We start from the raw sequence: 25,039 nt of genomic DNA on the forward strand, positions 1-25,039 counted from the left end.
ATGGCTCTGGGGCGCGGCGCGGCCCTGTGTCTGCTGGTTGTCATGGAGATGTGTGCGGGGGGCTCCCCCAGGAAGGCATCCTGCCCGTACCCCCCCTCCCAGTGGTGCCGGTCTCTGCAGATCGCCCTCCAGTGCCAGGTGGGTCCTCAGCTCAGGCTGCCTGCCTTCGCTCTTTAGACAGTGTTAACCTAGAACACCTTAACTAACCATCTCTAACCCAACACCTAAACTAACCTTCTCTAACATGTTGGTCCTGGTATCAGTTTAGCTGTGCTAACTCATTCGTTATGCTCTGACCTGTTTGAGTTTTACATAATCGGACTTCTGATCGCTCAAGACTACTGATGTTTTTTATTCAAAAAATGTTTGCACAAAAGTGGCACCAAACGATTTGTTGTAGACTCACCTGGACTCTGAGCCTCCCCCTTCCACCCCTCCTACTTAATGTACGCACTTATTGTATGTTGTACTTAGTTATAGTACTTAGTCGTGTGGCATCTTACCCTAGCTATCTGTGTTGTATACGGGGAATGGGTTAACCTAGTGATTGTGTCTTTACTTTTGATTGATTCTTACTGCCAGAGATATATTGTTGTTTCTCTTCTCCTGACTAATGTACTTATTGTACGTCTCTCTGGGTCAAAGCGTCTGCTGAACGCCCTGAAGGTAAAGGTCAGAGCAGAACTCCAAACGGGAATGTTTTCAATTGCTGCTGAAGGCGTTTTCCTTCAGCACAGCTTCTCCTGGTCTGACCTCAAATAGGAAGCAGAAGGCTTAGATTAAGGAGCCTCATGAGGAACATGTGACTTCTGGTTGGGCGGCTTGATCTGCTCACTGTTTAACCCTGAAGAACAGAACCTGGACAACTGTTTAGGGTTCAGTTCTTAACCAGTCCTGTGGGGGGGGGGGTTGGTCCAGTCCTCTAGGGGTTGGTCCAGTCCTCTGGGGGGGGGGGGGGGTTGGTCCAGTCCTCTAGGGGGGGGTTGTTCCAGTCCTCTGGGGGGTGTCCAGTCCTCTGGGGGGTTGGTCCAGTCCTCTGGGGGGGGTTGGTCCAGTCCTCTGGGGGGCTTGTTCCAGTCCTCTGGGGGGGGTTGTTCCAGTCCTCTGGGGGGTTGGTCCAGTCCTCTGGGGGGTTGGTCCAGTCCTCTGGGGGGGGTTGGTCCAGTCCTCTGGGGGGGGGTTGTTCCAGTCCTCTGGGGGGTTGGTCCAGTCCTCTGGGGGGTTGGTCCAGTCCTCTGGGGGGGGTTGGTCCAGTCCTCTGGGGGGGGGTTGTTCCAGTCCTCTGGGGGGTTGGTCCAGTCCTCTGGGGGGTTGTTCCAGTCCTCTGGGGGGTTGGTCCAGTCCTCTGGGGGGTTGTTCCAGTCCTCTGGGGGGGGTTGTTCCAGTCCTCTGGGGGGGGTTGGTCCAGTCCTCTGGGGGGTTGGTCCAGTCCTCTGGGGGGGGTTGGTCCAGTCCTCTGGGGGGGGGTTGTTCCATTCCTCTGGGGGGTTGGTCCAGTCCTCTGGGGGGTTGTTCCATTCCTCTGGGGGGTTGGTCCAGTCCTCTGGGGGGTTGGTCCAGTCCTCTGGGGGGGGGTTGTTCCATTCCTCTGGGGGGTTGGTCCAGTCCTCTGGGGGGTTGTTCCAGTCCTCTGGGGCGGGGTCCAGTCCTCGGGGGGGTCGGTCCTCTGTGGTGTTCAGGGCTGTGATCTCCCTCCAGGTCCAGAAGCAGTGCATGGAGCTGAGCGCCACGCGTCAGCGGCGCCCCCCGGTGGCGGTGGCGCTGTACTACGACAGCCTGTGTCCGGGCTGCCGTCTGTTCCTCACCCAGCAGCTGTTCCCCACCTGGACCCTGCTGCAGGACATCATGGAGCTCACACTGGTCCCCTACGGAAACACTCAGGTACCCCCACTAGGACCCCCCCTGACCCAGACCCTGACCCAGACCCTGACCCTAACGCTGACCCCTAGACCTGGTATAGGACCTGGTCCTGTCCCTGGTCCTGGTTCAGGCCCTAGACCAAGACCAGGTCCTAGACCAGGTCCAGGTTCAGGACCAGGTCCAGGACCAGGTCCTGTTCCTGGACCTGGTGTAGGACCTGGTCCTGGTCCTGGACCTGGTGTAGGACCTGGTCCTGGTCCTGGACCTCCTAACCTCAGCTCCTCTCTGGGTTCCTCTGTGTCCCCAGGAGCTGCAGAATGCGACCGCGCCCTTCAGCTGTCAGCAGGGAGAGGCAGAGTGCCAGAGCAACATGATGGAGGTCTACACCACCTCTTAACCTCCACCTCCTGGTGTAGCCTCCTCCACCTCCTCCCCCATCTCCTCCTCCACCTCCTCCTGCTCCTCCTCCACCTCCACCTCCTGGTGTAGCCTCCCTCTCTGGAGCTTCTTCCTTCTCCTCCTGGTGTAGCCTCCCTCTATGGAGCCTCCTCCACCTCCTCCTCCACCTCCACCTCCTCCTCCTGGTGTAGCCTCCCTCTATGGAGCCTCCTCCACCTCCTCCTCCACCTCCACCTCCTCCTCCTGGTGTAGCCTCCCTCTCCTCCACCTCGTCCTCCTCCTCCTTCAAAACATTCAAAACAAAGGTCCTCTCCCTGACTTCCTCTCTCTGCTTCCCTTCCACTACTTCCTGTCTCCTGCTTCCTCTCCACTTCTTCCTGTCCCTGCTTCCTCTCCACTATTTCCTGTCCCCTGCTTCCTGTCTCTGGGGGAAACCCTAGTGGCAGGAAGTGACGTCAGCGTTTCCTCAGGCTTGCATCCTCCACTTGGCCGGCCCCGCCTCCCTCCAGATCATCCACTGCATGGAGGCCGCCGCCCACCTCCTCCAGGCCGCCAGACCGGTGAGTCACTCCCTCACCCTCTCACCCACCCTCACCCTCTCACTCTCCCTCACCCTCTCACTCTCCCTCACCCTCTCACTCACTCTCACCTCCCTCACCACTCTCACCCTCTCACTCACTCTCTCACTCACTCTCACCCTCTCACTCACTCTCACCCTCTCACTCTCCCTCGACCTCTCTCACCCTCACCCTGTCACTCCCCTCACTCGTTAATCAAAGATTTTGGTATTTTTTTAATCTTTAAAGCTATATCACCTATAGCTGGGGCCCAGCTCAGAGTCCCCTTCCTGTCTGCTGTTCACCACTTCCTGTCTGCTGAAGACCACTTCCTGTCTGCAGTGCGTGGAGCTGTACGCCCCGGCGCTGCGCTGGGCAGCGGTGGAGAGCTGCACGGCGGGGGGGCAGGGGGTCCAGCTGATGAGGACCCACGCCGCCCGGACCCGGGCCCTGAAGCCCCCCCACGTCCCCTGGGTCACCTTCAACGGGGTGAGCCTCCTCTGGGGGGGTCTAGGACCTGGACCTGGTCTAGGACCTGGACCTGGTGTAGGACCTGGACCTGGTGTAGGACCTGGACCTGGTCTAGGACCTGGACCTGGTCTAGGACCTGGTCTAGGACCTGGACCTGGTCTAGGACCTGGACCTGGTGTAGGACCTGGGCCTGGTCTAGGACCTGGTCTAGGACCTGGGCCTGGTCTAGGACCTGGACCTGGTCTAGGACCTGGGCCTGGTCTAGGACCTGGTCTAGGACCTGGACCTGGTCTAGGACCTGGGCCTGGTCTAGGACCTGGTCTAGGACCTGGACCTGGTCTAGGACCTGGACCTGGTCTAGGACCTGGGCCTGGTCTAGGACCTGGTCTAGGACCTGGTCTAGGACCTGGACCTGGTCTAGGACCTGGGCCTGGTCTAGGACCTGGTCTAGGACCTGGACCTGGTCTAGGACCTGGGCCTGGTCTAGGACCTGGTCTAGAACCTGGGCCTGGTCTAGGACCTGGTCTAGGACCTGGACCTGGTCTAGGACCTGGTCTAGGACCTGGTCTAGGACCTGGGCCTGGTCTAGGACCTGGGCCTGGTCTAGGGCCTGGTCTAGGACCTGGGCCTGGTCTAGGACCTGGACCTGGTCTAGGACATGGACCTGGTCTAGGACCTGGGCCTGGGTTGACATGTGTGTGTTGACAGGAGCTGAAGGAGGAGGTCCAGGACCGGGCCCTGGGGTCGCTGTTCCACCTGGTGTGTGACCTCTACAAGGCGAGTGCACCTCCCCCTCTCCTCCCCTCCTCCCCCGCTCCTCCCTGCTCCTCCCCCCACCCCTCTCCTCCCCCGCTCCTCCCCTCCTCCCCCCTCCCCTCTCCTCCCTGCTTCTCCCCTCCTCCCCTCCCCCTCTCCTCCCCTCTCCTCCCCCGCTCCTCCCCTCCTCCCCCCTCCCCTCTCCTCCCTCCTCCTCCCTGCTCCTCCCCTCCTCCCCCACCCCTCCCCCCGTCCTCCCCTCTCCTCCCTGCTCCTCACCCCTCCCTCACCTGAGGGTGTGATGGTTCTTAATGCCTTGTCCTGATTGGCTGCTGTTGTTTCCAGGGAGGGAAGCCGCCGGCGTGCACCGGAGCGCCAGTCAGACTGGACCGGAGCCTCTGCTGAACCCTGCCAAACGTTAGCATGTAGCAGAGCTATCTGACAGAGCTACCATTAGCATGTAGCGCTAACAGAGCTATCTAACAGAGCTAACATTATTATGTAGCGCTAACAGAGCTATCTAACAGCTAACATTAGCATGTAGCGCTAACAGAGCTATCTAACAGAGCTAACATTAGCATGTAGCAGAGCTATCTAAAAGAGCTACCATTAGCATGTAGCAGTAACAGAGCTATCTAACGAGCTAACATTAGCAAGTAGCACTAACAGAGCTATCTAATAGAGCTAAAATTAGCAAGTAGCGCTAACTGAGCTAGCTGACAGAGCTCACCTAGCGCCTGAATAAAACTAACGTTAGAATGACCATTCAATCTTTTAACTACTAAATTTACTTTTGTATTTCCAAATGATGTAATCCCGCTTTATGTCAAGAACAGTTTGAACACAACTTTATCAATAGTACGTTTTGAACAGTCCAAACCTTTTACTGGTTCATAGTTTGAATTTACAATAACTAAATATCAGTTATTGATCCCTGGATCACAAATCATGTTCACATTTCAGGGATGATTGTCATTCTTTGGAGAAGCTAAGCAATGCTTAAAATTTGTACCACCAACCTATCAATAAATATTAAAACATTGTCCATTTCAAAGGTTGATTTTTCTGCTTTTGACAATAAGTTGCTCGACTGTCAATATTGTTCCTCCTTCTTCTAACTAATGTACCCCTTTTTAAGTTGCTTTGGATAAAAGCGTCTGCTAAACACCCTGAAGGTAAACAAATGTAAATGACTGCAAATAGTCGTAGAAGGAATTGTACACTAAAACCTGACAGTAACTTTGTCTCTGAATAGCAACGCAGAAGCTAAATTGTCAGATGTAGAATTTCAATTTCATTTATTTTCCACTTAAAACACTCTGAACTCCCACTATTATTATGGTTAAACATCATGAAACAAAAGGCAGTTGATGTAAATCTGCACAGACACCAGGGTGGGGCTCATGGATACATGGTTGGACCCTCAGGCTCCACAGCTTCATATGTTTACAGCAGCGGTTCCCAACCCGCGGTCCCCGGGCCGGAGCCGGTCCCCGGGCCGGAGCCGGTCCCCGGATCAGCTAGAACCCGAAATATGAAATAAGTCTCAGGTGACTTTTCTTGTGCTTCTCTTATAAATTGTATTATTTTATATTATTAAATTGTTGAAGGGAGCCTGAGACTCAAGCATTTCTTTGCTGTTGCTTTCATTTGTTTTGAATATGATAATTTTTTATATGATTATGCCAGTCCTTGGAAGAAAATGGTTGGGAACCCCTGCTTTACAGTACTTTGTCTCTTCGCTCAGAATAAATATTGTTAAGAACCAATCGAGGACGGGACACGAGATAAGCATGGAGATCTAATTGGACATGGTAGTATTTACCCGGTGTTAGCACACCGCAAGCTAATGCTAATTATAATTAGCACTTCGCAAACTGATGCTAACCCTGTTTTTGCAGAGCACAAGCTTAAGGTTACCTTGTATTGGCACAGCAGCTGTTAATGCTAACCCAGTATAAGCACACCACAATCAAATGCTAACCCTGTATTAGCACAGCACAAGCTAATCCCAATCTGGGTCGTCCCTATGTTCCCCAGGTCCTATGTTCCCCGGGTGCAAAGGGTAAGGGTCAGGTTTAGGGTTATGGTTAGGGTAACCATAACCAATCGGAGGAGAGACATTCTAACCAATCACAGGCAAATCAGAGGCGAAAAAGGCGGTACTTGCCCCTACCGTCCTACGAAAAAAAGATTTGCTCACAGGGTCCTATGTTCCCCAGTCACATACAAAGCGGGGAACATAGAACCCGGGGAACATAGGTACGCCCCCTCCCAATCCTGTATTAGCACAGCATAATCGAATGCCAACCAAGAATCAGCAAAGAACAAGGTAATGCTGAGCCTTTGTTAGAACAATACAGAGCACAAGCTAATGCTAACACTGCATCAGCGGAACACATAACCACCCTGTATCAGAAGCTAATGTTAACCCTGTATCAGAAGCTAATGCTAACCCTGTATCAGAAGCTAATGCTAACCCTGTATCCGAAGCTAATGCTAACCCTGTATCAGAAGCTAATGCTAACCCTGTATCAGCGGAACACATAGCCAACCTGTATCAGAAGCTAATGCTTACCCTGTATCTGAAGCTTATGCTAATGCAAATAACTATTAGGAGTAAGAAATAGGAATAAGAACAACTGATTAAACATTTTGAGATGGACAGAGGGCTGGAACTCCCTAACGGCATTCTTATCAACCGTCATGTGGTTAGGTATAGGGCTGTGCAAAGATTAAAAGTAATTTACTGCAAGTGTAATTGAATTTTAATTGAGTGGAACTAAAAACAAAAACGATTTCTGTTACGATTGTTGACATTATTTGGGCAAAACCTTTCAAAATCAAAGTAAAAAAAAACAAGAGAACGTGCGTTAATGTGTCAATTTGTGTTAATCGCGTGAAATAAGATTGCGTTAACGCGTAATTAACACGTTAAATTGCCCAGCCCTAATTACAACACCTTGTGGACAGCCTAGCGGTTCTCACTTTGCTACCAGGAAGCTACAAGTTAGAAAAGAGTCTAAAATAGTTTAAAATATGGAAGTCAGACAGAGAGCGGTTAATCTGGTTGTTATAAAGTTGATCAGTATTTGTAAATAAAAGTGTGAGGCATTGAGACAATCATCTCGTCAAAAAGTCATTTTTAAAAGGTTGTCGGTACGAGGCTAGCTGGTTGGTTAATGTAGGGCCTAGCCGACCAGTCGACCACCTAGCCAACCCCTACCTCGTTGTTCTGGTTTACTTTAATACCTACTGGCAGCATATGACATCAGCAACTAGTGACATCATCCCCAAGGGACCGGGGGAGGGGGATCAACGCTGGCAGCAGAACTTCCCCTCCGAGTTCCCCTCTGACCACCATCTTAAGAACAACCGGTATCACAACCTCTTCCCCTATTGATTCAAGAAGGGTGCAAGGTGCCATCACAGAGCACCCACTCATTGAGAGAACACCGTGCACTGCTGTCTGTTTGGATCGATGTTCAACCATCAGTCCTCAAACCTTCTCAGCCACCGCTGTCCCCCGAGGTCCGGGGACGGCCCCCCCACAAGGCCTCAACACGTGGTGAGGCTGACGGCTGTGGGCGCTGTGGACGATGTGGACGCTATGGACGCTGTGGGCACTGTGGACGCTGGGACGACCAGGGGGTCGGGGCTACGTTAGACGTTGAGTCTCCTGACCTGAGGTTTGAGGTCACTTGATCGGCCCTTTGCTCGCCCTTATCTTCTGAACTCATCTCAGCTGCGCTGCAGGAAGCGACGCTTGAAATACAATAAAGGGATTGTTTTGTAAATAAAATCACATCAAATAAATGTTCATGGACCGTGTGGGCCGCTAGGGGGGCGCTGGGGGGGCACTAGGGGGCCTCTAGGGGGCCGCATCGGATGGGAGGAAGTCAGCGTTTGTCCGGTACCTTCCAAGGGTGAGGGGTCAGGAGTTAGGGTCAGTGTCGGGGGTCAGAGTTAGGGTTAGGGTCAGGGGTTAGGGTTAGGGTCAGTGTCAGGGGTCAGGGTTAGGGTCAGGGGTTAGGGTCAGGGTCAGTGTCAGGGGTCAGGGTTAGGGTCAGGGGTTAGGGTTAGGGTCAGGGTCAGGGGTCGGGGTCAGGGTTAGGGTCAGGGGTCATGGGGAGAGAGGCGAGCCTCCAGTCTAAAGGGTCTCTGCTGATCACAGTCTTTATTAGAGAACGAAAACACGATCAGCTGCACCTCCCGTTCCCACGGTAACCCCTGGAGGCACCAGGCCGTCGTCAGGGGTTACGTGTTCTCCTCCTCCTGTCCCTCCTCCTCCTTCCCTCCCTCCTCCTCTTCCTCCTCCTCCTTCTCCTCCTCCTCCTCCAGAGTGAGTTCGAACTGGAACTTGTCTCCGGCAGGAGGTGCAGCAGGAGGAGCGTCCGACCCCGGGGCCCCTGGGGGGGCGGGCCCCTGGGGGGGGCTCCGAGGCATCATGCTGTGGTAGTACTCCCGGTTGTCCTCCAGGGCGTCCAGCAGCTCTTGGGCGTCGGGGTGGACCAGGTCGGCCCAGGCCTCCCACAGAGGGTGGACCACGTAGTCGATGAAGCCCACCTGGGGCAACACAGGGTCAGGGGTCAGGGGTCAGGAGTTAGGGTCAGGGATAGGGTCAGGGGTCAGGAGTTAGGGTCAGGGTCAGGAGTTAGGATCAGGGTCAGGAGTTAGGGTCAAGGGTCAGGAGTTAGGGTCAGGGTCAGGAGTTAGGGTCAGGGTCAGGAGTTAGGATCAGGGTCAGGAGTTAGGGTCAGGGGTCAGGAGTTAGGGTCAGGGATAGGGTCAGGGGACAGGAGTTAGGGTCAGGGTCAGGGTTAGGGTAAGCTCATTACCTGAGAGGTGTAGGTTACCGTTATATGTAGATCATTCATGTAAATATTGGTACATATATTGAGATAATGAAGGTTATAGAGAGTAGATAATGAAGGGTATAGAGAGTAGATAATGAAGGTTATATATATTTAGATATGTAAATGAGGATAATGAATCTCATTTTATCTGGAGAAGGTTCTATATATTAAGATATGTGCATGAGGATAATGAAGCTCTGTATGTATGTGTAGAAGGTCCATGTATCCGTGAGGTTCTACAGACCTGGCTCTTCTCCACCGAGGCGTTGTGTTTGTCACACATGGGGCTGATCTCCAAGCCCTCATCCCGCTCTCGCTCGCCCTGGGTGAAGAACTCCTCCATGATGCGGTCGGTCCAGCGCCGGTACAGAGCCAGCGGCTTGGTCGGGTTGCTCAGGTCAGCACAGTGCACCATGTTCTGGAGAACCTACAACGAGAACCTACATGAGGTTCTGGAGGACGTACAAGAACCTACATGTGGTTCTAGAGGACCTACAACGAGAAACTACAACAAGAACCTACATGAGGTTCTGGAGAACCTACAACAAGAACCTACAACGAGAACCTACATGAGGTTCTGGAGGACCTACAACGAGAACCTACAACAAGAACCTACAATGAGAACATACAACAAGAACCTACGTGAGGTTCTGGAGGACCTAAAATAACCTACATGAGGTTCTGGAGAACCTACAACACGAACCTACAACAAGAACATACATGAGGTTCTGGAGAACCTACAACAAGAACCTACATGAGGTTCTGGAGAACCTACAACAAGAACCTACATGAGGTTCTCCAGGACCTACATAACCTGCATGATGTTCTGGGGAATCTACAACATGACCATGATACATGACGTTCTGCAGAGCCTGGGAGAAACTCCGCTTCTTCTCCAGATAGCATTAGCCCGGTACAGAGGCTCATAGCTCAGTGCAGGTCATTAGACACCGGCTCCCCTAGAAGGCAGGACCCCTCCATTCCTAGCCTCGGGGAGCCCGGTAGCTAAAGGCTACAGGCTAACCAGCAGCTCCAGGCTCACCTGGATGCGGTCCGAGTAGTTGTCCAGCAACAGGACCCCCCGGCTGGTCACCTTCTTGGTCTCCACCATGGTCTTCATGTCCGCAAGGGAGTTCATGTGTTTGGACATGTCTGTTGCCAGCACCTGGTCACCGTGGAAACAAGCAGACACCAACAACGAGTCACGTCTCAGTCCCTCTGGTCCCGGGCCGCCCGGTGTCAGTCCACAGTCCTCAGAGAGGAGGCGGACTGGACCAGTGTACCAGTGACTGTAGTGTAACACTCTAGTGTAACACACTACAGTGTGACACAACAGTATAACACTACAGTGTACCACTAGTGTTACACTGAAGTGTTACAGTGTAGGGTTACACTACAGTGTTACACTACAGTGTAACACTATAGTGTAACACTAGTGTTCTCAAGGACCTTCTACAGTTTAACATTATAGTGTTACACTAGAGAGTAACATTACACAAGGACCTTACACTGTAGAAGGTCCTTGAGAACAGTGGTGTTAGTTACATCATAGTGTTACACTGTAGTGTAACACTATGATGTTACACTATTGTACACTAAAGTATACACTAGTGTAACACTACAGGGTAACACTAGTGTAACACTACAGGGTAACACTACAGGGTAACACTAGTGTAACACTACAGGGTAACACTACAGGGTAACACTAGTGTAACACTACTGGGTAACACTGTAGTGTAACACACAGGGTAACACTAGTGTCACACTACAGGGTAACACTGTAGTGTAACACACAGGGTAACACTAGTGTAACACTACAGGGTAACACTAGTGTAACGCTTGTGTAACACTAAAGGGTAACACTACAGGGTAACACTAGTGTAACACTACAGGGTAACACTACAGGGTAACACTATAGGGTAACACTAGTGTAACACTACAGGGTAACACTACAGGGTAACACTAGTGTAACACTACAGGGTAACACTACAGGATAACACTACAGGGTAACACTAGTGTAACACTACAGGGTAACACTGTAGTAAACGGCTCCAGCACCCAGCCTCACCATGTCGATGACCATCTTGCGCAGCGAGTGGCGCTGCTTGCTGCCGAGGTTCTGGAAGATGTCACAGTTGTGCTCCTGCAGCAGCTTGAAGCCCACGGCCAGGTGATGGTTCTCCAGCACCGACGAGTCGTTGTACATGAGGGCCAGCTCCGAGCCTGCAGGAGGTACAGGCTGTGGTCTGGTATCAGATGGACCATGGCTGTGGTGTTACCATGGTCTAAGACCTACTGGTTAGTCTTACCATGGTCTAAGACCTACTGGTTAGTGTTACCATGGTCTAAGACCTACTGGTTAGTGTTACCATGGTCTAAGACCTACTGGTTAATGTTACCATGGTCTAAGACCTACTGGTTAGTGTTACCAGAGACTAAGACCTACTGGTGTTGACCATGAACTGGTTGGTGAGTCCGGGGTGATCCACGTCGTGGATGGCACTGGCGAACAGCACGGCCATGATCTCCAGGCTGGTAAAGACCTCCTGGTGGGAGACATTAACAATAACATTACATTTACCTTACAATAACATTACATTACATTACATTATCATTACAATAACATTACATTTCCATTACATTCAGGGCATTTTGCTCACGCTTTTATCCAAAGCAACATTCACCCATTCATTCACACATTCACACCCGGACGGCGGAGTCAGCCCCCCAGGGCGACAGCCAGCTGGTCAGGAGCAGTCAGGGGGGGGCGTAGGGACACCTCACAGTAGCAGGCGGGTGGAGGGCACCACCCACCTCCAGGGCGGGGGTGGACAGCAGCAGGCGGGTGGAGGGCACCACTCACCTCCAGGGCGGGGGTGGACAGCAGCACGTGGGTGGAGTGCACCACGTCGGCGGCGTGCAGGCTGTTGTGGTAGGCCACGTCGTGGTGGTAGTGGTCCTCCAGGGTCAGCATGAAGCTGAGGAAGGTGTCTGCTGGGATCCTGAACGACTGCAGGAGGCCTCGCTCCTAACAGGGAGCAGAGGGTTAACCCTGACTAATACTTACCTTAACTAACCCTAACCCTAACTATTTCAACTAATACTAACTAATACTAACCATAAGTAACAGCGTCCCTTACTAATACTGACCTTAACTCACCCTAACACTAACTAATACTGACCTTAACTAACCCTAACGATTACTAACCTTAACTAACCCTAACACTAACTAATACTGACCTTAACTAACCCTAACTAATACTAACCTTAACTAACACTAACCCTGACCTTTGACCCTACCTGGAAGAAGAAGGTCATAACCTCTGACCCTACCTGGAAGATGAAGGTCATGTCCTCTGACCCTACCTGGAAGATGAAGGTCATGACCTCTGACCCTACCTGGAAGATGAAGGTCATAACCTCTGACCCTACCTGGAAGATGAAGGTCATGACCTCTGACCCTACCTGGAAGATTAAGGTCATGACCTCTGACCTCTGAGCCTACCTGGAAGATTAAGGTCATGACCTCTGACCTCTGAGCCTACCTGGAAGATGCTGTACATGAGGACGGTCAGCGGTCGGTCTCCAGAATGTTCTCCAATCCTGAAGATGTCCAGACTCCACTGACCCAGGTCCTCCATGTCCTGGACACACACACACACACACACGCACACGCACACGCACACGCACACACACAGACAGACAGACAGACAGACAGACAGACAGACAGACAGACAGACACGCACACACACACACACACACACACACACACACACACACACTCACACACACACACACACACTCACACACACACACACACACACACACACAAAGATACACACACACACAGACGCACGCATGCACACATGTATACACACACACAAACACACACACAGATACACATACACAGTTAGGAAAGGGTGTCTGTGTGTGTCTGTGTGTGTGTGTGTGTGTGTGACGGCTCTCTGGCCTTCTTTGTCCTAATGCTTGATGTTCTTGCTTCAATCAGGGGTGTGGGCGTGTCTGATTAGGCTGATTGGACGCAGATCTGGCGCAGACGTTTTGAGCATCTGTGTTTTTTGTTAATCGTTTGCACGCTGGGAATACGAAATGAACCGTTTGTTCACGGTGAACCCTACTCTGGCCCGCTCATTCATGTTGCATCCTTTTCGGCTGGGACATACTTTGTTTGTGTGTGTGTGTGTGTGTGTGGTGTGTGTGTATCTGTGTGTGTATCTGCGTGTGTGGTGTGTGTGTGTGTGTGTTTGTACCTGAGCCAGCATGTCTTCGTGGGGGGGGCTGACCCCGAAGCGGGGGATGGAGAGTAGGGCGGGGGCGGGGGCGGTCTTCCTCATACTGATCTGAGACATAGGCCTCCTCCTCCTCTCCTGAAGGGGCGGAGCCAGCATGTCTACATCCTGCTGCCTCTCTGGAACACACACACAGTAACACACACACACATGAACACACACACACATTAACACACACACATTAACACACACACACATGAACACACACACACATTAACACACACATCAACACACACACACATTAACACACACACATTAACACACACATCAACACACACACACATGAACACACACACACACAGTAACACACACATCAACACACACACACATGAACACACACACACACACATTAACATACACACATTAACACACACATCAACACACACACACATGAACACACACACACACACAGTAACACACACATCAACACACACACACATGAACACACACACACACAGTAACACACACATTAACGCAAACACACATTAACACACACACACACACATTAACACACACATCAACACACACACACATGAACACACACACACACAGTAACACACACATCAACACACACACACATTAACACACACACACACAGTAACACACACATTAACGCAAACACACATTAACACACACACACACACATTAACACACACATCAACACACACACACATTAACAGACACACATTAACACACACATCAACACACACACACATTAATGCAAACACACATTAACACACACATACATTAACACACACACACACACACACAGATGGTGGTGGGGGTGTTGCTGGGTGGAGGTAATGGGTGGAGGTGATGCTGGATGGAGGTAATGGATTGAGGTGGTGCTGGGTGGAGGTAATGGGTGGAGGTGATGCTGGATGGAGGTAATGGATTGAGGTGGTGCTGGGTGGAGGTGGTGCTGGCAGAGGTGGGGGTGGAGGTGGTGGTGGTGGAGGTGGTGGAGTTTGGGGTGGAGGTGATGGGTGGTGGTGGTGGAGGTGGTGGAGGGGGGGTTGGGTGGAGGGGGAGGTGGTGGAGGTGGGGTTGGGTGGAGGTGCTACTGACCCAGGAAGGTGGAGGAGATGAACTCTGAGACCTGGTTCCCTGAGCGGCTGGTCTCTGACAGCTGGTTCAGCTCCCGGTTCAGCATCCGCTTGAACTGAACACATCGCCCCGTTACAGCCTGCCCCGTTACAGCCGGGCCCCGTTACAGACGGGCCCCGTTACAGCCGGGCCCCGTTACAGCCGGGCCCCGTTACAGCCGGGCCCCGTTACAGCCGGGCCCCGTTACAGCCGGGCCCCGTTACAGCCGGGCCCCGTTACAGACGGGCCCCGTTACAGCCGGGCCCCGTTACAGCCGGGCCCCGTTACAGCCGGGCCCCGTTACAGCCGGGCCCCCCCGTTACAGCCGGGCCCCGTTACAGCCGGGCCCCGTTACAGCCGGGCCCCGTTACAGCCTGCCCCCCCGTTACAGCCGGGCCCCCCGTTACAGCCGGGCCCCGTTACAGCCGGGCCCCGTTACAGCCGGGCCCCGTTACAGCCGGGCCCCCCCGTTACAGCCGGGCCCCGTTACAGCCGGGCCCCGTTACAGCCGGGCCCCGTTACAGCCGGGCCCCGTTACAGCCGGGCCCCGTTGCAGCCGTAAACATTTTTTTATTACGGCCTGCAGCTAATATGTATTGTATAGTGTGTAGTGTGTTAAGTGTATAGTGTATCGTAGTGTAGTGTTTACTGTGTGTAGTTTAGTGTGTAGTGTTCATTGTGTAGTGTATCGTAGTGTAGTGTTTGCTGTGTGTAGTTTAGTGTGTAGTGTTTATTGTGTAGTGTATCGTAGTGTAGTGTTTACTGTGTGTAGTGTAGTGTGTAGTGTTCATTGTGTAGTGTATCGTAGTGTAGTGTTTGCTGTGTGTAGTTTAGTGTGTAGTGTTCATTGTGTAGTGTATCGTAGTGTAGTGTTTGCTGTGTGTAGTTTAGTGTGTAGTGTTTATTGTGTAGTGTATCGTAGTGTAGTGTTTACTGTGTGTAGTGTAGTGTGTAGTGTTCATTGTGTAGTGTATCGTAGTGTAGTGTTTGCTGTGTGTAGTTTAGTGTGTAGTGTTCATTGTGTAGTGTATCGTAGTGTAGTGTTTGCTGTGTGTAGTTTAGTGTGTAGTGTTTATTGTGTAGTGTATCGTAGTGTAGTGTTTACTGTGTGTAGTGTAGTGTGTAGTGTTTATTGTGTAGTGTATCGTAGTGTAGTGTTTACTGTGTGTAGTTTAGTGTGTAGTGTTTATTGTGTAGTGTAGCGTAGTGTAGTGTTTACTGTGTGTAGTGTAGTGTGTAGTGTTTATTGTGTAGTGTATCGTAGTGTAGTGTTTACTGTGTGTAGTTTAGTGTGTAGTGTTTATTGTGTAGTGTATCGTAGTATAGTGTTTACTGTGTGTAGTTTAGTGTGTAGTGTTTATTGTGTAGTGTAGCGTAGTGTAGTGTTTACTGTGTGTAGTGTAGTGTGTAGTGTTTATTGTGTAGTGTAGCGTAGTGTAGTGTTTACTGTGTGTAGTTTAGTGTGTAGTGTGTATTGTGTAGTGTAGTGTAGTGTAGTGTTTACTGTGTGTAGTTTAGTGTGTAGTGTGTATTGTGTAGTGTAGCGTAGTGTAGTGTTTACTGTGTATAGTTTAGTGTGTAGTGTTTATTGTGTAGTGTAGCGTAGTGTAGTGTTTGCTGTGTGTAGTGTAGTGTGTAGTGTTTATTGTGTAGTGTGTGTACTGTGTTGTGGGACTTGTGTTGTGTGTGTGTAGCACCTTGTGGGAGGCCATCTCGCTGACTGAGTCCCTGATCTGCAGCGTCTCCAGCTGGTCCAGACACCAGTCCAGCTCCTCCATTGTCTCCACCGCCAGCCTCCGGGACGGCTCCTCTGGAGAGCAAAGGCCACGCCAAAGGTCACGCCAAAGGTCACGCCAAAGGTCACGCCAAAGGTCACACCGAAGGTCACACCGAAGGTAACACCAAAGGTCCCACCAAAGGTCACACCGAAGGTCACATTAAAGAGGACACAGAAGGTGTCAGCAAATGAACAGCAGAGAGCAGGTGAACAGCAGAGAGCAGGTGAACAGCAGGTGAACAGCAGGTGAACAGCAGGTGAACAGCATGTGAACATCAGGTGAACAGCAGAGAGCAGGTGAACAGTAGGTAAACAGCAGGTGAACAGCAGGTGAACAGCAGGTGAACAGCAGAGAGCAGGTGAACAGTAGGTAAACAGCAGGTGAACAGCAGAGAGCAGGTGAACAGTAGGTGAACAGCAGGTGAACAGCAGGTGAACAGCAGGTGAACAGCAGGGGAACAGCAGAGAGCAGGTGATCAGTAGGTGAACAGCATTAGAACAGCAGAGAGCAGGTGAACAGCAGGTGAACAGCAGGTGAACAGTAGGTGAACAGCAGGTGAACAGCAGGTGAACAGCAGGTGAACGGCAGAGAGCAGGTGAACAGCAGGTGAACAGCAGGTGAACAGCAGGTGAACAGTAGGTGAACAGCAGGTAAACAGCAGGTGAACAGCAGGTGAACAGCAGAGAGCAGGTGAACAGTAGGTGAACAGCAGGTGAACAGTAGGTGAACAGTAGGTGAACAGCAGGTGAACAGCAGGTGAACAGTAGGTGAACAGCAGGTGAACAGCAGGTGAACAGCAGGTGAACATCATCACATTCAGCCATGCAGTGGATTCTACTTCCTGTTGAGACGGAGTCTAACCTGGTGAAGACGGTTTACAGGCAGGAGGCTGACTTACTGATGACCGCCTGCTGTGGAAACAGACATTAGGTCAGTTATCAGTCAGTCAGTCCGTCAGTCAGTCAGTCAGTCATTCAGCTGTTCAGTCAGTCAGTCAGTCAGTCAGTCAGCTGTTCAGTCAGTCAGTCAGTCAGTCAGTCAGTCAGTCAGCTGTTCAGTCAGTCAGTCAGTCAGTCAGTCAGTCAGCTGTTCAGTCAGTCAGTCAGTCAGTCAGTCTCTTAGTCAGTCAGTCAGTCAGTCAGTCAGTCAGTCAGTCTCTCAGTCAGTCAGTCAGTCTCTTACTTGCTGTTCCCTCTGTCCTGCAGGTCGGTCAGAGACGCAAAGTTACTCCTCACAGTCCTCAGGCTGGCCAGGATCTACACACAGACAGACAGACAGACAGACAGACAGACAGACAGACAGACAGACAGAAAGACAGACACACAGACAGACAGGCAGACACACAGACACACAGGCAGACAGGCAGACAGACAGACAGACAGACAGACAGACAGACAGAGAGACAGGCAGAAATTGTTAGTAGTGGTGAGGTAAGACCCCCTGGGGGTTGGTCTTGTTAGTGGGAGGAAGGAGAAGGGAACTGACCTGGGCAAATGGAGTCACTATCATGTCCTCTCCGTGCCTGGACAGACAGAGGGACAGATGGACATACAGACAGACAGATAGACAGACAGAGGGACAAACAGAGGGACAGACAGACAAATGTAATACTGAGGTATGAACTTGTTGGATAGAGAAAGAGGAGAGAAGAGAGAGAGAGGAGGAGAGAGGGGAGAAGAGAGGGGAGGAGAGAAGAGGATGAGAGAGGAGGAGGAGAGAGGAGAGGGGGAGAGAGGGGAGGAGGGGAGGAGAGGAGAGAGGGGAGGAGAGAAGAGGATGAGAGAGGAGGAGGAGAGAGGAGAGGGGGAGAGAGGGGAGGAGGGGAGGAGAGGAGAGAGGGGAGGAGAGGAGGAGAGAGGGGAGGAGGGGAGGAGAGGAGAGAGGGGAGGAGAGGAGGAGAGAGGGGAAGAGAGGAAGAGAAGGAGAGGAGAAGGGGAGGAGAGGAGGGAGGGGAGGAGAGGAGAGAGGGGAGGAGAGGAGGAGAGAGGGGAGGAGGGGAGGAGAGGAGAGAGGGGAGGAGAGGAGGAGAGAGGGGAGAAGGGGAGGAGAGGAGAGAGGGGAGGAGAGGAGGAGAGAGGGGAAGAGAGGGAGAGGAGGAGAGGAGGAGAAGGGAAAGGAGGTACAGCAGGGTGATGTTAGAGGAGGAGCTCACAGGTCGCCGGGGGAGGAGGTGCTCCGGGAGCACGTCTTGGGGGACAGGTCGTAGTCCGAGTCGGAGCGGTACAGGAAGGACTCGCGGCGCTGCCCCGCCTGAAGGACCAGGCCGGGGCGCGGCTCCAGCGGGCTGCGGCCCCCCGAGAGACCGTTCTCCACATCAGAGCTACAGCCAGGAGACAGACCGATGTCTTTAATGACACATACACGACTAATAGCTAGGACTCATCAATATATATTAATATATATTAATATATACATATATATGTATATAGATATAGATAGAACTACTAAGTAATCAATACCTTTTCATAACTAGAAATTATCAATATATATTAATATATATATACATTTATTATATATATTTAACTAATAACTAATCAATACTTATACATAACTAGAACGTATCAATATATATAAATAACTACAACTACAACAAAACATATTCCTAAATATCAATACCAGAAGCAGCCACTAGAGGGGGCGCTCAGACACATTTTACAGAGTGTTGTGCTCCCAGGAGCGGCCACTAGAGGGGGCTCTCAGACACATTTTACAGAGTGTTGTGCTCCCAGGAGCGGCCACTAGAGGGGGCTCTCAGACACATTTTACAGAGTGTTGTGCTCCCAGGAGCGGCCACTAGAGGGGGCGCTCAGACACATTTTACAGAGTGTTGTGCTCCCAGGAGCGGCCACTAGAGGGGGCTCTCAGACACATTTTACAGAGTGTTGTGCTCCCAGGAGCAGCCACTAGAGGGGGTGCTAGGAGGGGCCGGGGCTGGGACGAGGAAAAACGACGAATCCTGCAGTGACTTGCCCAAGGACCGGACAGAAGTATATGGGGTCAGAACAGTCTCATTAATAATGAATGCACAGAGAAGGGTTCACAAATGCATTTTGTAATTTATATATAAATTACTCTCTTCTCACAAATACATTTCAATGCACACACAAATGGATATCGGTATGTATAAATGTATAAACATAAATCCATAAACAAAAATAAGTTTCACAAACACATTTCTGATCCACACACAAATGTGTCTTGTTTTAAATAAAAGCAATATAAATCCATAAATATATAAATTTAAAAATAGTTTGCAATTTTCATCAAAATGCATTTGGATGTTGTTACATTTATATACAAACTGTTAAACTTGAATTAACAAGCCGCTTTTCATTTGTGAACTTGTTTCCATTTGTGTGTGAACTGGTCTGTATTTATATGTGGATTTTTGAGACTCTCCTGACGTGGCCGGATTCACAAATGCATTTTTTTCATCAAGGAACTCTCTGTAGCCAATCAGATGCCTCCCTCGTTTTCACTCACTCACTCACTCACTCACTCACTCACTCACTCACTCACTCACCCATCCACCCACTCTCTCCCCTGCCAGTATGTAGCCTATTGAAAAATGTTCAAAATAACTGAGCAATGTTTAATTACATTTTTGTATTCAGCATAAAATATTTTTTTTATAGAATAAATATGTTTAATAAGTAATTCTGTTGTCTGTTTATTTTCCACCTTTCAGACGAATACAGATAGTCTCACTCACATTATTGCATGTTTATTTCATGGATATAGAATTTTGGTTAAAAGTTACTGAATCGAATCGAATCGAATCGTTAAAAAAAAAAAAAAAGTCCTTGAATCGAATCGCCAACTACTAAATCGTTAATCGAATCGAATCACTGAAGCACAGATTCACACCCCTACCGGACAGACTACATTGTCTGAAGCATGCACACACCAAAACAAATACACACACACACAAACAGACACACCCAAATACACACACACGCACTGAGACACGCAGACACACAGTCGAATACTACAGACACACAAATACATGCACAGGCACGTAAACACAAACTCACTCACACCCTGGTCCTACGACGGTGGGTTCAGAGAGACCAATGTGGGACCACCTGAAACAGGAAGTGCAGCGGCAAACAACACCAACTTCCTCCTGGGCGGGACTATCACCTCCCATCCCCCCTACCCCACTCCACCCCCCCATCCCCTCCCCCCCCCAACCCCCCCTCAGACTGAGGGGCGGCCTGTAGCGGACAGCGCCTGTTAGAGCCGCCCCCCCCCCGCAGTCAGAGTGACCACCTCAGCACCTGGCAGAAATGAACCAAATCCACAAGGAGTCGCACGACAGAGCCGTCAGGAGGACAGAGCTCCTCCCCCACAGCAAGGCTCCTCCCCCACAGCAAGGCTCCACCCCCACAGCAAGGCTCCACCCCCACAGCAAGGCTCCTCCCCCACAACAAGGCTCCACCCCCACAGCAGAGCTCCACCCCCACAGCAAGGCTCCACCCCCACAGCAAGGCTCCTCCCCCACAGCAGAGCTCCACCCCCACAGCAAGGCTCCACCCCCACAGCAAGGCTCCACCCCCACAGCAAGGCTCCTCCCCCACAGCAGAGCTCCACCCCCACAGCAAGGCTCCTCCCCACAGCAGAGCTCCTCCCCCACAGCAGAGCTCCACCCCCACAGCAAGGCTCCTCCCCCACAGCAGAGCTCCACCCCCACAGGCGAGGAGTACTTCTCCTCTAAGACGGGTCGGAACAGGCAGCGCTGCAGCGTGTAGGAACCAGCTCCAGGCATTCCTGCTGTCGCTGCCCCCGGACCCGCCCCCACCCGGACCCGCCCCCACCGGGACCCGCCCCCACCCGGACCCGCCCCCACCCGGACCCGCCCCCACCGGGACCCGCCCCCACCCGGACCCGCCCCACCCGGACCGGGCCGAGGGGAGGGGGGCGGTCTCCCAGAGGCTGCTGTGGAGCTCTTGAAGAGGAGGAGGATCGAATGCAGATCCCAGAATAACGCGGTGAGGACGTGGGAGGGTGACGATGACCAGATGTGAGCCGACACACATCTGTTTGGGGGGGAGGGGTGGGGGGAGACCGAACACCGGCCCCAACCTCGTGGTCCAGTGGAGGACCACTGGTCCGGGCCCTCAGTGGTTCTGTGAGATCGTCAGGTCCTCAGGAACCCAGAAGACCTCTCCTCCAGGGGGGGTCCCGACGGACCGGGACCCCCGTGGCGATGGAACCACGCAGAAGGAACGCAGAACGTTCTCCATGAGCAATATGAGAGGCAACCACACGAAGGACAGGAGCACACACGGGAATCAAACCCGCGGCTGCTGCACAGAGCATGGTCTCACACACACAGACACACCCACACACACCGCCGTGACACACACACACACACACAGACACACACACACACACACACAGACACAGACACATACACACACACACACACACACAGACACACACACACACCGCCGTGACACACACACACACACACACACACACACTGCCGTGACACACACACACACACAGACACACCCACACACACCGCCGTGACACACACACACACACACAGACACACACACACACACACACACACACACACACAGACACACACACACACACAGACACACACACACACCGCCGTGACACACACACACACACACACACACACACTGCCGTGACACACACACACACACACACACACACACACACCGCCGTGACACAAACACACACACACACACACACTCACACCGCCGTGACACACATACACACACACACCGCCGTTACACACACACACACACACACACACAGGGGAGGGTGGGGGGGACAGGCTTCAGCTCACCGGCTGTCAGTCAGCCTGCGTGTCGCCGTCTCCACGGCAACAGCAGCTCCCCGGCGGTAAACAGAAGGGCCCTGAGGGAGGGGCCATCGACGCCCGCTACCAGTGCCCCCACCTGTCTGTCTGCACCGCCCCCACCTGTCTGTCTGCACCGCCCCCACCTGTCTGTCTGCACCGCCCCCACCTGTCTGTCTGCACCGCCCCCACCTGTCTGTCTGCACCGCCCCCACCTGTCTGTCTGTACCGCCCCCACCTGTCTGTCACCACCTCCTCTCACTCCCTCACCCTCTCACCTCCTCTCCTCACCCTCTCACCTCCTCACCCTCTCACCTCCTCACCCTCTCACCTCCTCTCCTCACCCTCTCACCTCCTCACCCTCTCACCTCCTCACCCTCTCACCTCCTCTCCTCACCCGCTCACCTCCTCACCCTCTCACCTCCTCACCCTCTCACCTCCTTACCCTCTCACCTTCTCTCCATCTCACTCCCTCACCCTCTCACCTCCTCTCCTCACCCTCTCACCTCCTCACCTTCTCTCCATCTCACTCCCTCACCCTCTCCTCTCCTCACCCTCTCCTCTTCTCACCCTCTCACCTCCTCACCCTCTCACCTCCTCTCCTCACCCGCTCACCTCCTCACCCTCTCCTCACCCTCTCACCTCCTCACCCTCTCACTCCCTCACCCTCTCACGTCCTCTCACCTCCTCTCCCTCTCACCTCCCCCCCCATCACCCCCCAGCTCCATCAGGGGGTGGAGCCTCTGGTCAGTGGAGCCAGGGGGGAGTGTCTAGAATATGATGAAATCATTAATCCTGATCCTGAATATTAAAGGGTGTCCGCGGGCTGCGTTCCAAACTAATGACCGTCTGGTTTCCTTTGTGGACGATATCTCCACACTCAGGTCATTATGTTCTAGACCGACTGGCTTCAAACTCATTTGGCTCAACATCATTTTAGGCGTCTGAAATGTAAGCTTATTAACAGCTGAGCAGATCATTAAATACACGTTATTGCAAAGAGAACCAATCACTGAAAAGACCAACACCACCGCTGCAAAGACACGACCTCTTGTGCTCATATACACATACAAGAACTACGTGATCTATAAACTACAGATCTATATGTGATCTATAAACTACAGATCTATATGTGATCTATAAACTACAGATCTAAGCTGTGATCTATAAACTACAGATCTATACGTGATCTATAAACTACAGATCTATATGTGATATATAAACTACAGATCTATATGTGATATATAAACTACAGATCTATATGTGATCTATAAACTACAGATCTAAGCTGTGATCTATAAACTACAGGTCTATATGTGATCTATAAACTACAGATCTAAGCTGTGATCTATAAACTACAGCTCTATATGTGATCTATACGTGATCTATAAACTACAGATCTATATGTAATCTATAAACTACAGTTCTCTACGTGATCTTTAAACTACAGATCTATATGTGATCTATAAACTACAGATCTATATGTGATCTATAAGCTACAGATCTATACGTGATCTATAAAATACAGATCTGTACGTGATCTATAAACTACAGATCTATACGTGATCTATAAAATACAGATCTGTACGTGATCTATAAACTACAGATCTATATGTGACGGCGGAGGTTTCTGTGTCTGTGAGCTGCAGCAGAGAGGAGGTGTGAGAGGAGAAGGCTCCTCCCTCGAGGTGCGATGTCACCTGATACATGTTCCTTCCTGTGGCGCCCCACCTTGCAGCCGACGCCTCCCGCTGAGACCCTGACCCCGCCCCCAGCCCCCCCAAGACAGCCTTCTTTCCCTTGTTGTCCGCGTCGATAACGCAGCAAACAAATGACCCCCAACACACACACTAACACACACAAACACACACTAACACTAACACACACACTAACACTAACATACTAACACACACACACACTAACACACACACACTAACACACTAACACACACAAACACACACTTACACACACACTAACACTAACATACTAACACACACACACATGCACGCACTAACACTAACACACACTAACACTAACACACACTAACACTAGCACACACACTAACATTAACACACTAACACTAACACACAAACACTAACTCACGCACACACTAACACACCAACTAACACTAACTCACGCACACACTAAGACTAACACACACACACTAACACACTCTTTCTAACACCCCCCCCCCTCACTAGTCCGGGTCGACCCCCCCTACACTAGTCGGGTGTTTGGTTACCGTTTGAGCGAGGAGGGCCAGGACATGCGGGGTCTCCTCAGCCCGGGACGCGGTCTGTCCAGGGTCCGGTCCCGGTCGCGGCTCAGGTAGCGCTCGTTGTCGGAGTGGAACCGCGTCTTGATTCGGATGTGGGTCCGAGGCTGACGCCACAGGTGTTTAGGGGCTCTGGCGAGTCCTGCGCTCTCCCGGGTGAGGGGGGACAGGTCCATGACACCCGCGGTACTTCACCGGAGAGGTGAGGGGACCAGAGACCGGGGACCGGAGACTCGGACTGGAGACTGGGACCGGAGGATCGTCAATAATTGGTCGGACTCGTCTCCCGTTGCGGTTGCATGTTGAGCTGCGTGGCTCTCCGGTTACCGTCCGGTAAATAACCGAACTCACGAGCGGAAAGTGGTTCTTAAAGTAAAAACCAGGTGATGATGATTCCGTGAACTCTTCTGTCTCCGGTGCGTCGCAGCGTCGCTGTCGCTAAGCGGTCACGTTATCATTAGGTCACGTTATTATTCGGTCATGTTATTATTCGTTGCGCTCGGGCTGCGAGACGCGGTCGGTGTGTGGGGCGCGCGACGCGCAAGAGAGTAAGGATCGCGCCAGAGCGAGATGTGCGCGCGCACTACATGTCACTTGCCTCCCGCATCCACTTCTCAACGTAACCCCGAGGTTTTATTCACTCACCCCTATGTCCACTAATCCCTGTATCCACTGACCCCTAGCCTGTACCAATTACATAAACCTACCAACATACAATGAGAGAGAGAGACAAAGAGAGAGAGAGCGAGAGCGAGAGAAAGAGAGAGAGCGAGAGAGAGAGCGAGAGAGAGAGAGAGAGAGAGAGGTATCAGACTGACCTGGGGTCGTCCCGTTCTGCTAGAGCCTGGTTGTAGA

General features: G+C 51.8%; 2 protein-coding genes across 3 annotated transcripts in view; one reads left to right on the forward strand and one right to left on the reverse strand.

Moving 5' to 3' along the window:
- On the forward strand, positions 1 to 4,448 carry ifi30b (IFI30 lysosomal thiol reductase b; the record flags this gene model as incomplete). Its single annotated transcript, XM_079739948.1, has 7 exons — positions 1 to 138; positions 1,699 to 1,881; positions 2,168 to 2,239; positions 2,730 to 2,819; positions 3,159 to 3,305; positions 3,996 to 4,064; positions 4,389 to 4,448. The coding sequence occupies 7 exons, from the start codon at positions 1 to 3 to the stop codon at positions 4,446 to 4,448; spliced, it is 759 nt and encodes a 252-aa protein (XP_079596074.1).
- A 731-nt stretch (positions 4,449 to 5,179) lies between these two features.
- LOC307078225 (3',5'-cyclic-AMP phosphodiesterase 4C-like) overlaps positions 5,180 to 25,039 on the reverse strand; it is a 24,146-nt gene continuing 4,286 nt past the window's right edge. Inside the window, exons 3-17 of one of the 2 annotated variants that reach the window (XM_079739935.1) lie at positions 25,003 to 25,039; positions 18,226 to 18,393; positions 17,559 to 17,595; positions 17,256 to 17,329; positions 16,935 to 16,984; positions 15,993 to 16,105; positions 14,278 to 14,371; positions 13,171 to 13,328; positions 12,445 to 12,543; positions 11,763 to 11,927; positions 11,346 to 11,445; positions 10,968 to 11,122; positions 9,942 to 10,064; positions 9,144 to 9,326; positions 5,180 to 8,609 (exon numbers count right to left, since the gene is read on the reverse strand). The exon at positions 25,003 to 25,039 is cut by the window's right edge and continues 184 nt beyond it. In XM_079739935.1, coding sequence (XP_079596061.1) covers positions 8,301 to 8,609; positions 9,144 to 9,326; positions 9,942 to 10,064; positions 10,968 to 11,122; positions 11,346 to 11,445; positions 11,763 to 11,927; positions 12,445 to 12,543; positions 13,171 to 13,328; positions 14,278 to 14,371; positions 15,993 to 16,105; positions 16,935 to 16,984; positions 17,256 to 17,329; positions 17,559 to 17,595; positions 18,226 to 18,393; positions 25,003 to 25,039 — 1,865 coding nt within the window. In that variant the 3' untranslated portion in view covers positions 5,180 to 8,300. Of the gene's footprint in view, positions 8,610 to 9,143; positions 9,327 to 9,941; positions 10,065 to 10,967; positions 11,123 to 11,345; positions 11,446 to 11,762; positions 11,928 to 12,444; positions 12,544 to 13,170; positions 13,329 to 14,277; positions 14,372 to 15,992; positions 16,106 to 16,934; positions 16,985 to 17,255; positions 17,330 to 17,558; positions 17,596 to 18,225; positions 18,394 to 24,151; positions 24,694 to 25,002 lie in introns of those variants that run through there. The other variant, XM_079739936.1, reaches the window with a different exon arrangement.

This window comes from Pollachius pollachius, assembly GCF_949987615.1.
Source record: "Pollachius pollachius genome assembly, chromosome: 7".
Taxonomy (NCBI): domain Eukaryota; kingdom Metazoa; phylum Chordata; class Actinopteri; order Gadiformes; family Gadidae; genus Pollachius; species Pollachius pollachius.